The 12322-nt window shown below is 58.1% G+C and overlaps 1 protein-coding gene across 8 annotated transcripts in view; it reads left to right on the forward strand.

Moving 5' to 3' along the window:
* LOC134519808 (ankyrin repeat and fibronectin type-III domain-containing protein 1-like) overlaps positions 1–9621 on the forward strand; it is a 262952-nt gene extending 253331 nt beyond the window's left edge. For all 8 annotated transcript variants that reach the window (XM_063344461.1, XM_063344462.1, XM_063344460.1 and 5 more), the window contains 10 exons: positions 25–157; positions 1589–1708; positions 2078–2293; positions 2626–2792; positions 3107–3257; positions 4025–4193; positions 4464–4630; positions 5163–5373; positions 5684–6372; positions 8392–9621. In XM_063344461.1, the coding sequence (XP_063200531.1) occupies positions 25–157; positions 1589–1708; positions 2078–2293; positions 2626–2792; positions 3107–3257; positions 4025–4193; positions 4464–4630; positions 5163–5373; positions 5684–6372; positions 8392–8679 (2311 nt within the window). In that variant the 3' untranslated portion in view covers positions 8680–9621. The remainder of the gene's footprint in view (positions 1–24; positions 158–1588; positions 1709–2077; positions 2294–2625; positions 2793–3106; positions 3258–4024; positions 4194–4463; positions 4631–5162; positions 5374–5683; positions 6373–8391) is intronic.
* The last annotated feature ends 2701 nt before the right edge of the window (positions 9622–12322 follow it).

The raw sequence follows: 12322 nt of genomic DNA on the forward strand, positions 1-12322 counted from the left end.
AAGTCTGTCTTTCCTCCCATGCAGGGGCCTCTACCTGACAGCCATCTTCTACAAGGACGACAACATCCTGGTGACCCACGAAGACCAGATCCCCGTGGTGGAGATTGATGACACCTACTCCTGCCTGCTCATGCAGGATTTTCTCTGGTTCACCAAGGTGGGTGGCCCAGGGACCCTGTGCTGTGCACTGGGGCACGGCAACAGCGTGTCCCCTGATGCGCCTCTGCCTGGCCATCACCCCAGATGCTACTGAGATGATGGCCACCACGATCTGCAGAGAGCACCTACGTTGCAGCACCTTTCCCGATGCTGCCCCCGCAGGCAGCAGTGCCCGGTGTGCGCAGGGCGCTGCGGGGCTCTCCCCGGGGCTGGCTGGGTCTGACTCGGGCTGGGAGCAGCACCAGGGGACACCCCACATGCACCAAGGGAGCATGAGCTAGCCCAGCTACACACACCAGATGACACAACATCTGGCAGCTCCTGGGCTTCCTGACATTGCCTCCAGGACCTCTGCTGTGCCACTGCCCGTGTACACTCCACAGGACAGAGCGATGCCGAGAGACAGTGGCAGCCTGGGAGTGCCGGGCTGAGCCAAGCGGGCATCGTCCGCCGCCACTGCCTTCGGCTGGCAGCAGCTCCCCTCCGCCCCAGGCGCTGGGGCTTGACAGCCGCAGGCAGCCCGCAGGCTTGCTGCTGGCTGTGATTCGGCATGGACCAAGAAACTTCCAGAGAATGGCATTTCCACCCCAGTCCTGGAAGCCCAAAGGTGGGCGATGGACCGGCGCAGCGCTGGGCAGGCTGCGTGCTGTGACAGGTGTCGAAGGGATGCCAGCAGCTTCTCAGCTGTTTGACTGCTTCATTGCAACATCCTGCCGTGGCAGCTCTGCCTCTGTTGTACAGAGCAGGACATGCAGGGTGCTGCTGCCTGCTCCTCCGCTGTCAGTAGTGACAGGTGGGCAGCTCACGGCCAATATCTTTTGCTGGCTGGTTCTTATCTAGTGGAGGAGAAGGCTGTCTTCTCTCTCCTTCTCTTGGCTGTCTTCCATAGGATAAGAGGAAATGGCCTTAAGTTACGCAAGGGGAGGTTTAGATTGGATATTAGAAAAATTTTCTTCACCGAAAGGGTTGTCAAGCATTGGAACAGGCTGCGCAGGGAAGTGGTGGATTCGCCATCCCTGGAGGTATTTAAAAGCCGGGCAGACGTGGTGCTGAGAGACATGGGTTAGTGGTGGTTTTGGCAGTTTTAGGTTGATGGTTGGACTCAATGATCTTAAAGGTCCTTTCCAACATAGACGATCCTATGATTCTGTGATTCTATGACTACTCAAACTTAAGAAGGTCTCCGTCCTAGATGAAGACAAATAGCCCGGTGGACATGGCATGGTGCTTCCCTCCCTGAGGTGCCTGAAGGCATCTCAGGGTGCCTGTGGCACAGGAAATCGCACCCCTGCTGAGAGGTGATATGTGCCCCTGCACATTCCTAACCCAGCTCAAACAGAAAGGGAAATTGGATTTCCCCAAAACACCTTTGTGTGAACTGGCTGCAGGCAGCGGTGGCCAGTGGTGACGGCCCTTTGGTGTGCTGCAGGTGTCGTGCATGTGGGATGAGATCCTGTGGCTGCGGCAGTGTGTCACCGTCTCCCAGTCGTCCTGCTCCTGCATCCTGCAGACACGCTTCAAGATGCTGCTGGCCATCTCGCAAATGCAGGTGAGGGTGGGCATGGTGGGGAGAGCGAGCGCTTTTTCGGGAGCTGGGCTCCCTTGGGAGCAGCACATGGATGTGCTGCATCCAGGAAAATGCAAGGCTGTGCCAGTCCTGCCCGCGTCTCGGTCAGCCACAGGACTGGGTGCCCCTGCCTTGTCCCCCCTGGCAGGACGCCGGTCATGGGGCAATGGGGTGTCAGACTTTGTGGCAGTCTCGTGCAGGAGGGCTGGGGGCTGTCCGTGGGTGCTTTGCTGGGCAGGCTGGTTTCCAGCTGGCGGAGGGAAGACCCTCAGCCATGTCCCTGCTGCCTAGACCTGCAGAGGATGGCCCCTGATCCACTGCTTTCTCCTGTCCTCCTGTCCGGTCACACAGGGGCTGCTGGGCATCCAGGACCTGGGGCAGGTCTTCTTTGAGCCTGTCAAAGACAAACAGGGCAACATCCTCATCGTCACGCTGAAGGAGGTGAAGACCAGCCAGACCTTTGAGAGCGTCCGCTGGGTTCCCATCTGCAAGCTGCAGACCAGCCGCAAGTCCGTGTCCTCCCCGGAGGAACCCACTGCTCTGGACACGCTGCTGATCTCCATCCAGGTGCTGCACCCATGCCATCGTGGCAGGGGATTGCAGGGGGCTCCATTGCGGGACCACCAGCACTCCCTGCTCCTCCTCGGGCTGGAATGGCCATGGCAGAGCCTGGGCTACCGAGGGTTTGGTCCTGGCTGCAGGCAGAAGGGGAGCAGAGCTCAGCCAGCCTGCAAAATCCCTGTTGCTTTGAGAGGAGGCATCAGGCTGATGCCGGATTTATTGGATAGCACCTGCTCCGCTGCTTCCCTTCTGCCGGCTGTGCCGTGGCACCTGACATGGGGGCAGGAGAGAGCCCCGCTTCGAGGGCTTGCACAATCCAGCAGTGCCTTTCTCCTCAGGACAAGCTGGCTTACCACCAGCGGAGCAGCCATGCCCTCTCCCCGGGCCTCTACCTGGGCTACTTGAAGCTCTGCAGTGCCGTGGATCAGATCCGAGTGCTGGTGCCGGAACGGCTCCCCAACATCTTGTGCCACGTCAAGATTCGCTCCAACCCCAACATCTCCAGGTGGGGCTTGCAGGGCAGCTCACCTGGGACAGCCCATGTTCCTCTGTCCCATCCAGACTGAGAGCACCCAAATGGATGCTCTTCTGCTCTCGGGCTCCTGGCAGCAGCGTAATATTCCCTCTCAGCCCTGCTGCCTGCCATGCAATGCAGCCTGGAGCTGGGGCAAACCAAGGTCCCCCTCTACCTCCACAGCTCCCACATCCCCCGGGGGGCTGCACTGTCTGGGGGGAACAGCCAAGTAAACATAGCTCTCGTAGCGATTGCGTATTCAGGTCCACCACGAGCTGCACGTGTCCATCTCTACCTTTCTGCAGGGAGGAGTGGGAATGGCTGCAGAAGATGGCCAGCGTGGAGGAGCCTGTTCCTGCAGAGCCAGAGGCTGAGACCACCCAGAACCATTTGTTTCAGGAGCTCCAGGTGGCCATCAAGGAGCTGATGACCCTGGTCAACATCCCATTGCAAGAGGTACAGGCAGGTGCCGAGTTCTGGGGAGGAGGAATGGGAAGGAGCCGTGCAGCACCGTGCTGGTCACAGCAGCAGGCAGGGTACCGCAGCCCATGGCCCCACTTTGGGGACCTGAAGCATCAATCAGATTTTAGTCCCATGCAAATAGAAGGCACGTGGTGGACAAACAGCATCTGAAACATCTGCCTGCCCAGGGACAGTGTCCACAGGAGATATTTGTCTTGCCCTCACGTGTACCTCCAAAGCAAGGATGGTGAATCTGGGTTTGCAGTGTTGCCTGCCATGTGGTGTGGTCCTGGGTTCAGCCCTTGCAGCATAAGACCAGCCCAGCTCTGCACCTCCAAAGCAGGATGGTGCCTTGTGAGCCATGGGGTGGAGCTGCAGCCTCCTGGGCCAGACTGCATGGGGGGAAATACCTCCTCTGCCATGCTGAGTATTTACTGAGTAGGTGCCCACCAGCCCCAGTGCCAGGCACGTGCTTCTGGCCAGGCTGCTGTGAGGGCACCTCTCTGAGCAGGGCAGGTGGTGGCACTTCTCTGAGAGCCTGTCATAGTGACTTTGACCAGTAGTTTAGGGGCTTTTAGGAGAAATAGGAGAGAAAGGGAGATATGCAGGTTATGCCAGAAGCAAGGAGTCCCTGGCTGTGTGCTGAAATGGCAATGTCCCCCAGCTGCAGGTGATCCCTGAGGACTCTTCTATGGATGAGGACTTGGTGGAAGGGTCACCAGGTGATGTTTGCAGCTGTTACCTCCAGTGTCTTCTTGCAGGCCAAAGATTTCCGTCTGTACAGCCAAGAGGTGCTGGACTTTGGGGGCCAGGTCTCCTTCCTACTGCTACTGCCTCCATCGGACGACGTCTGCACTGCTCCAGGCCAGAACAACCCCTACACCCCTCGCTCTGGCTTCCTCACGCTGCCGCTGCAGATCTTCGAGCTAGGTGAGGAGGGGGAATGCCAACAGTCATCTTTGCTCGTCTCCTTGCCGTCTGATAGCTCCCGAGAGCCGGAGTGGGTGGTGGGGTGGGCTGGAGCTCCCTCGTCTTCCCCAGGAGAGGAGGGATGGAGGAGGATGCTGAGGGCTGTCCAGATAGGCCAAAGGAGAGCATTGCCTCCTCCCTGCGTTGGGTGAGTGGGGAGGAGCCCATAGGGCATCCGCAGTGAAGGACATGATATTTTTCATTCCTCCCTCTCTTTTTTTCCCCTCCCAGTTCACTTCTTCACATACGACCGGGAGTTCATCACGCAGTACTGCCAGGTGTCCGCCCTCCTGGAGCTGGAGTCGCTCCTCTCTCAGCAGAGCCTCAGGGAGGCTTTCTCCGACGCCGAGCTCTCCACCGCCAAGCAGAGGCACCAGCAGCTTCAGGACTACATCCAGGTACATGGAGCAGGAGCGTGCTGGGAGGGAGCCAGGCTCGACGGGGGCCACGGGATGTGGCCAGGACAGTCATGCCCTGTAGGACCTACAGGAACATCTCCACCAGGGCTGTTCAGTGGTGTAACCTCATGGGGTTTCTGTGACGTGGCAGATAGGCATCATCTAGCCACTTCTTACTGCAATGATCACATTAAAAACCCTGATTAGAGAGCTGGAGGCTCCTGCTCTGTGGTTCCCCACCTTACTAAGAAAAGGGCCTGGAAGTGCATTTTGGGATGGACGCATGAAGGACCACCCCACAGTACCCCCTTTCCCAGCACTCCAGTCCTGCTGATCAGTCCTGGCAGTTGCTGGTGGTCAAAGCAGCATCTTCCCACCCAAGAGCACTTTCTTGGGATTTCCTGATTTGGGGATTTGCCCCGAAGCTTTGACCTCTTGGGAAAGGTGTGTGGGGAGAGCCTGTGCTTTGCTGTGGGGCTTTTTTGTTGCTGTTTGCTTTTTGAAAGGAATCCTTCATTTCCTATTTTGGCAGCAAATGGAGGAGATCTGGCGCGAGATGCGCTGGATTATGGATGCCCTGCAGCACGCCCGGTACAAGCAGCCCTCCTGCGGGGTGTCTCTCAGCGGCTTCCTCAGCGAGGCCGGCGGTGCCATGAAGGAGAAAACTCGATCCACCTCGTCCCACCTCGACTACCTGCCCTCCCCAGCGCCCTCGCCAGAGACCAGCCGTAAGCTCAACTCCGGTAAGGACCTGCCGTTGTAAAGCTCCTGCCTGGTGGGCTCGGGAGGCTGCCTATGCTCAGGGGGGGCCGGGACCACGGCTCTGGCTGGCAGGGGGTGCAGGCAGGACCAGCGTGGGGAGTACAGGCAGGGCAGTAGGTCTCGGTTGGGGCAGGACCTGCTCTGACTGTGCCTTAGCAAGCGCGGCATGGGTGTTACGGCAAGGGGGTAAACGCTCAGGGGCTTCCCTGGACTCGAGATGGTGCAAACCCTCAGACAGGGTTGCCAACAGCAAGGCTGAGCCCCTCTTTACTTCTCTTACGTCCCTGGCAGATTCACACGGGCTGTCAGACGAGGAGGGCTCCTCAGAGGTGTTCCTGGCCACCGACAGCGACTACGACTCCAGCAGGGCGCAGAGCCCGAAGGAGCTGGACCTGGTGTACTCCTCCTCGGGGCCTGAGTGCTGCAGCAGGAGAGCTGGCCGCACTCTGCGGGACAGTGCCCCGGATGTCCTGCAGACCCACGAGCTCAAGACCCCACCGCCGCCGCCGCCACCGCCGCCTCCGCCGCCACCGCCTCCAGAGGAGCCCCGGCCACCCCCAGAGCTCTACGACAGTGACTTTGTCCTGCCTAGCCGGCAGATCGAGCTGCTGCGCATCACAGAGAAGCGGCAGGCGTATTGTGTTCGAACCAGCAGCCTGGACTTCCCCAAACCACTCTGCCAGGCGTCCAGAAAGTCCTGCCCCGGCTCCGTCGACAGCTCCCCGACAGAGGGCAGGACAACGGGCCACTGTGGCCAGCTCAGGTTGGGGACTGGCTCGACACCCAGCCCAGAGCGCGGCCAGGGCGGGCAGGGCTCTGAGCCCGTCTTCCGAATGCACTCAGCTGAGTGGACTCAGAGCTTCCAGGAGCAGACAGAGCAGCCCGGGTGCTTGGCCGACCAAGGGAAGAAGCCGGGCTCCGTCACCTTGCAGGTCTGCCCTCAGTATGAAACCGGACTCTCCAAAGAGACCAGTGTCAAGGTACCGGAGCCTGCCAAGGGCAGCCGTGCCCAGATGGAAAGGGCTGGCAGGATGGGGAGGCAGGCAGTGGTGTGGCTCGCGTGCCCCTCGCCTGGCACTGCCCTCTCCATCCTCCACCATCCCAGGAGTGAGGTCCCCTGGAGACCCGCAGCATTCCTGTCCTGTGTCCCTTCATCCCTGCAGCAGTGATGAGGCCTCCGGGAGTGCAGGATGGGGCACATGGCTCTGCAGGAGTGGTAGCCACTGCTGTGGAGGGGGTGAGCCAGGGCCACGGGCAGGGTATTTTTGAAGGACAAGGCAGTGGAGCCGTGGTTCAGCTCTCGGTCCGTGGTTCAGTGGCTGACAGTAGGTTAGTGGCACCCAGCATGGGCAGGCAGTGAGCAAAGGTCACATCGAGGGGCTTCACTTGCCATGTCCTGGGGTTCAAACACAACAGCCCCCTGACCACAATCCAGCCATCACCCCCATTGTCTCTCTCTGTCCCTCCCACAGCCTCCCCTCCCTGGGGTCTGTGCTCCCCACCGTGTGCCTGTGGGGAAGGGAGAGCAGGAGCCACTCATCTCCAGCCCGTGGAGGGGAGCAGGCAGAGCTGCCGCCTTGCAGCAGGCGTTGGGGTCTGCTGGAGCCACTGTGTGACCTGACCCCTCTCCGCGAGGGCTTTGCTGCTGAGAGCTGACCCCCCAGCTCTGACCGCCCTCACCTGCTCCAGGTGGGATGCCCATGGAGGAGGTCCCCAGGGCACACATCTCTGGAAGGTCCCCCTCCAGCTCTGCCACCTCCTTTGCTCCCAGCCATGAAGCTCCTTCCCCCATTGAAATTTCCCTTCCAACATTCCCGGTCCCCAGAGCAGGGGCTGATGGAGCAGCTCGAGTGCAACCTGTCCATAAAATGGCAGAAGAAGGACATATCCGATGGGCCGATGGGTTTTATTGCTGGGGAGTTTTGATAGCCGGTTTCTCCGCACCCAGCAGGGACGTTAGAATCGGAGGGGAATCTGACCCGCAGTATTTATTTTCCGTTTGAGAAATTACCATAGATTTCTATGCAACTGACGCGCAGCCCTCGGGTTCCTGGCGGGCTGCCCACGTGGCTTTTGAAGTTGCAAGGCTCTGGACATGCCTGCTTGAAAGCATTTTATGATGTTCTTCTTGAAGAAAGCCGAGTTCAAAGGAAAGGCTCCTCGGCTGGTGTAAATCAGCTGAGCCCTGCGACGATTGTTCGGAGCCATCAGGGTTCACGTGGGCCGAGGGCTCGGACCACCCTGCCGGGGCACTGCTCACGGCGCTCCGCAGGCTCCTAGGGATGTGCCAAAGGAAACTGTCGCCTTGCCCAGGCAAGGATGGATGTCCTGCTTTAGGGCCTTTGAAGTCAAGTAGCGGGCTCCCAATGGTCATTAGCAGCCAGAGCCCAGATGAGTTCTTTTTCTCAGCCATATTTGGGATTCAGAGGGCAGTCCCCATGGAAGCGGATAGGGAGAGCGAGGGTAGCTGTGGGTGGGAGAACCCCGAGCTTGTGAATGGGAATAAAATTTAGCGCCACTTCCCAAAGAGTCTTCAGCTCAGCAGTGCTCGTTTGGCAGAGCCGTTGTGGTACAGCTGGTCTGACGGTCTGGATCCTGCTCGCGAGAGGAACTTTACGTAGATCCCTCCGTGGTGCCAGGAGCAGGGCTGGGACTGTCCCTCTCCGATGGGTGGTAACGGGACGGTGGGGCAGCCTGAGTAGAGCGGGCGAGCCATAGGTGAGACGTGCAAGAGTGGAGCTGTGAGGACTCACAGCTGTGAGGACTCCTGTGCAGTGGAGGCAAGAAAGCGGCACATGAGTTCGAGCCCCAGCACACTGGGCGTCCCTGGGCACAGCGTGCCCATGGCTCCGTGCCCCACTGCTGCTTGCTCACCGGCCAGCACTGGGGCAGCTGTTCCTCCATCCTAATGGTCACCGCTGTAGGACATGTTGTGTACTGCCTCCAGCCCTGGTTCCTCCCCCTTACTATGCATCTCTCCCACCTTTCTCTTTCTGCAGCTGCACATCACCAGCCAGACGTCCGCCGGGGAGGTGGTGAAGCTAGTGGTACTCGAGATGAACGACGTCTCCCGCGGTGTGCTGGGGGGCTCAGCCGCCTTCTGTTACGGCGAGGAGCAGCTGGAGCACTTTGGACTGGTGTTCGCCTCTGACGAGAGCGAGCGGTGGCTTCCTGATGACTTCTTGCCTCTGTCCCTCCAAACGACCCGGCCTGAGGGGCGGTTCTACGTCCGGATCAAGGAGACGTCCCCTCTGGTGCTCCAGTACGGGCCGGCGACCACTGTATGAGAGGAGGAGAGCCGGACAGATGGCACGGGGACCTCAGCTTCCAGAGAGCAGACAGCTCGTCTCTGATGCTTCCTTCTTCCACAGACACCCTCTCATCAGGCGTCCGCGGGGTGGAATGGGATCATACTGGGCTGTGTGTTATTTGTTTGTGTTCTTTTTTTATTTTTTTTTTTTTAACCAAAGAGACATCAAGACTCAGTTTTTCTGACTGCAGAAGAGGAGGGTGGAGTGCGGAGACCTCAGAGCTTGGGAGGAATCTCTGCAGGAATGGAATTTTTGAAAGTAAACATTTTTAAGGGGAAAGGGGGGGAGAGAGAGAGAAAGAGAGAGGAAAAATATTACAAGAAGAAGCAGCAATACCTTTTTTTTTCTTTCTTTCTTTCTTCTTCTGAAAAGCCTTGTTTGGTATTCACTGAAGGCGAAGCCACAGAGGATTGCTGGGGAGGGCTGTGGTGTCAATGAGGAGAGGGCACGAGTCACAAGGACAGCTCGGAGTAGGGTGTTTCTATCTTCCCTCCTTTCACTGTACCTGAAGAAACAATTCTTGCACATAGTTCTTGGAACAAAATGGTATTATTATTTTTTTTCCCCCCAAAAAAATTTAATAATAATTGTGCTAGAGATACTGGAGTTGTGTAAGAGGTGAAGACCCTTTGACTTGTTTTAAAGGCAAAAGGAACCCACGTAGCCCGCCCCACGCACACAACATGCGCACGGCTGCGTTGGTGCCACCACTAGAGGTTTGCTATAGGGCGTCTGCCGCAGCATCCCGCGCACCACCTGGGATTTCCTTTCCTCCTCAGTTGCCGTTTTGTTCTGGTGATTGTACTTGGCCTCTCTTGTATGTCTTATAGCATGACATTTTGTTAGCCACTAGGTCTCTTGTTAACAAGGTTATTTTTCTGATCTCCTGTGGTCCGTAGTAAAGATGACTGCTGCTGACTGTGTGTTCCTCTTTTCCTTCTTGCGGCTTGATGTGCGGTGTTCCTTCATCCCCTGGATTAGCCCCGATTTCAAGGTCTGGGCTCACCTTTCCCAGGAGCAGTTGATGGGATGCTTTCCACCCAGTGGAGGTTTACGTGAACACACAAATCGCGTGTGTGGGAGTGTTTGTAGGGCCCAGGCATCTGCAGTTAAATGCATTAATCTGGTCCTGCAGCCTCCACCAAGGGAAGAACACCAGGAGAAGCGTGTGGAAGGCAGCAAGAGCTCACAGCTGTCTTGCAGCTGGCACAAACACTTCCAAGCGAGCGGCCGCGAGCGAGGTGCGAGGCTGTGGGTCCATCGCAAGGTGAGGCTCGTGTTGCTGGTGCCCCTTCAGCAGCCGCCTCCAACCCCTTCTCCCTGCAAGGAGGGTGCGGGCTGGGCAGCAGACCCCATCCCCGGGTGAGGGGCGAAGGCGGGGGCTCTGTGGGACAGGCTCTGCGGGACAGGCTCTGCCGACCTCCTGCTCCTCAGGGGTTGATCATTCCCTGCCTCGCTGTGGAGAGCCAGCAGCACGCTGTGCGGTGCGGGCAGGAATACATCCCAGCACGAGCCCTTCACCGCCCCACGTCAAAGCCACTCCGAAGGGCAGGATCATGTGCCAGCCCCTCAGCTGATGCCAATCAACGACACCGCATTGACGTCAGCCCAGCCACCGCCATGGGACGTGGAGGCGAGCGGCAAAGGAACATTTAAAAAGGTACTTCTCCCATCGCCCTTCCGCTTCGCTCATCTCCTTCCTCAGGTTAAAATCAATCGTGCTTTTGCAAGTCAGGGAAGAAGCAGGTTGGTAAGTGTAGAGGTTCCCGTGGAGTTTTGTCCTGGTTGGGCATCCATGGGCATCGACCTCCGAAGAGGCAGGAGCTGCAGGGTTGCCCTTCCCGAGCCAGAGCCTGTTCATGTGTATCACCTACCCATGCCCAGAGCCTGGGGCAGAGGAGAGGGAAGGCACAACTGGTGGAAAACTATTAAGTAGCTTTCTGGAAGTCACAGGGTGAATTCAGTCTTAGAGCAGGGCCCCATACAGAAAGCTACGTCTGTGTTCCTGATGCTCCTGAGCATGGACCCGTGCAGCTCTTGCTGCCCTTTCATTTGACCCCAGAGGGGAAAAAGGCCTCCCCTTGTCCTCAGCAATTGTTCCCCCTTCCTAGAAGCCCTGCTCCACCAAGAGAGATGGACCAGTGAGCCAAAGCCAAGTGCTGGGCTCCTTGTCCAGGGTGGACATGGGGCAAGCTCTGCAGCTAGACCCTGCTGGGATCTGGTTACCCACACGGCTCAGTGCAGAGCCCCTGCCCGTGGCAGGATCTTGCTGGCCACATGGCGCTTTTCTGCAGGAGTTTCTCTGGCCATGTAGCAGGACGTATCACTTGGCTGCTGGGAACAAAAGCAGTACATGGTTTGGTGGGAGCTCCTCCCCTTGCCTGGAAGAGGAAGAGGGAAAGGGCAGGGGCCTGGGTAGAAGCAGAGCTGGATGCAGTCAGAGTGGGAAGCGTGGGCATTGCATAGCAGTAACCTAGGAAGCCGCCCCCTACCAGGTTCCCTGGGATGCGTGATGTCCTGACGGAAGCTTCACTCCTCCCCCAAGCACATCTTCAGCCCCATGAGACGGACTTACAGACACCTTTGCCCTGCCCTGGTGAACGGTGCATGATAAGGTGGGACCACCATTCAAGGCAGGACTGAAGGGCAGAGCAAAGAAGGGCCTGGATGAAAAAGAGGGGTTTCTGGGGCACGCTCTGCTGCACAACGTTTCTTGAAGAATGGCACTTGAAAGGCAGTTGCATCTTCTCACATTCTCCTTCTCTCCCTGGGCAGCTTCATGGGCACATCCCAATGTTTTCTTCCCAAACAGGTCTTGAAGCCTTCGGACGCTCTCCTGCCCTTCCCTATGGCCAAGGAGCAGGAGCAGATACTGTGCAGGTTCTGTATGCGGCAGTCTCTAAGGCTGTAATCTCAGTGCTGAGGGCTGTGAGAGCCAATGTGGCCGCTGGAACCAGCCTGGAGCCATGACCTGTTTACTTGAAGGTTGTTTTTTAATTTTGAAGGCTATATCATGCATGTTTTTAAGCAGAATGGTGTTACCATTAAGACTGAGGCTTAGTGGCTCAAGGCCCTATTGAGGCTCTGGGTTCGGTGGCTCAAGCTTTGCTTTGTCACTTCTTCACCCCCCTTGTGCCTCAGCTGCTCTCTGTCCCCTTCTTTCGCCAACCCAAAGCCATGCACCTGGTAGCAAGCCCCCCCTGCCCCCCGAGCTGAGGGGGCTGACAGCCTCCCACCAGCTTCAGCATCACTCTCTGGGCAGCTGGCACGGCATGACAAGGCGTTGCTGTCAGGTGAGGAGGAGACAGGGCAGGCCCTCTCAGCAGCACAAGGATTAACGGCGTTTGCCCTGGTAGGTCTCCTTGCACTCTCTGCTAAGTGCACTGGTGACAGAGGTTTGGCAAAAGGTGGGCTTCTTCATGGGGACCAGCCTGGCACTCACTCCGGAGGAAGATGCCCAGAGCATCTGGCATCTGGCATCGGCCCTGCTGTCTTCTGGTGTGGGGAAGCAGTGGAGGTGGGGCTGGAAGAGACATTATTTTGCTTGTAGTAATCACTTTTCCCCAGTATTTTAATGAGCAAAGCAGTTTAGAGTCCAGGAGGGGCCGGGGGGACTGTG

This window comes from Chroicocephalus ridibundus, chromosome 8 (assembly GCF_963924245.1).
Source record: "Chroicocephalus ridibundus chromosome 8, bChrRid1.1, whole genome shotgun sequence".
Lineage (NCBI taxonomy): Eukaryota > Metazoa > Chordata > Aves > Charadriiformes > Laridae > Chroicocephalus > Chroicocephalus ridibundus.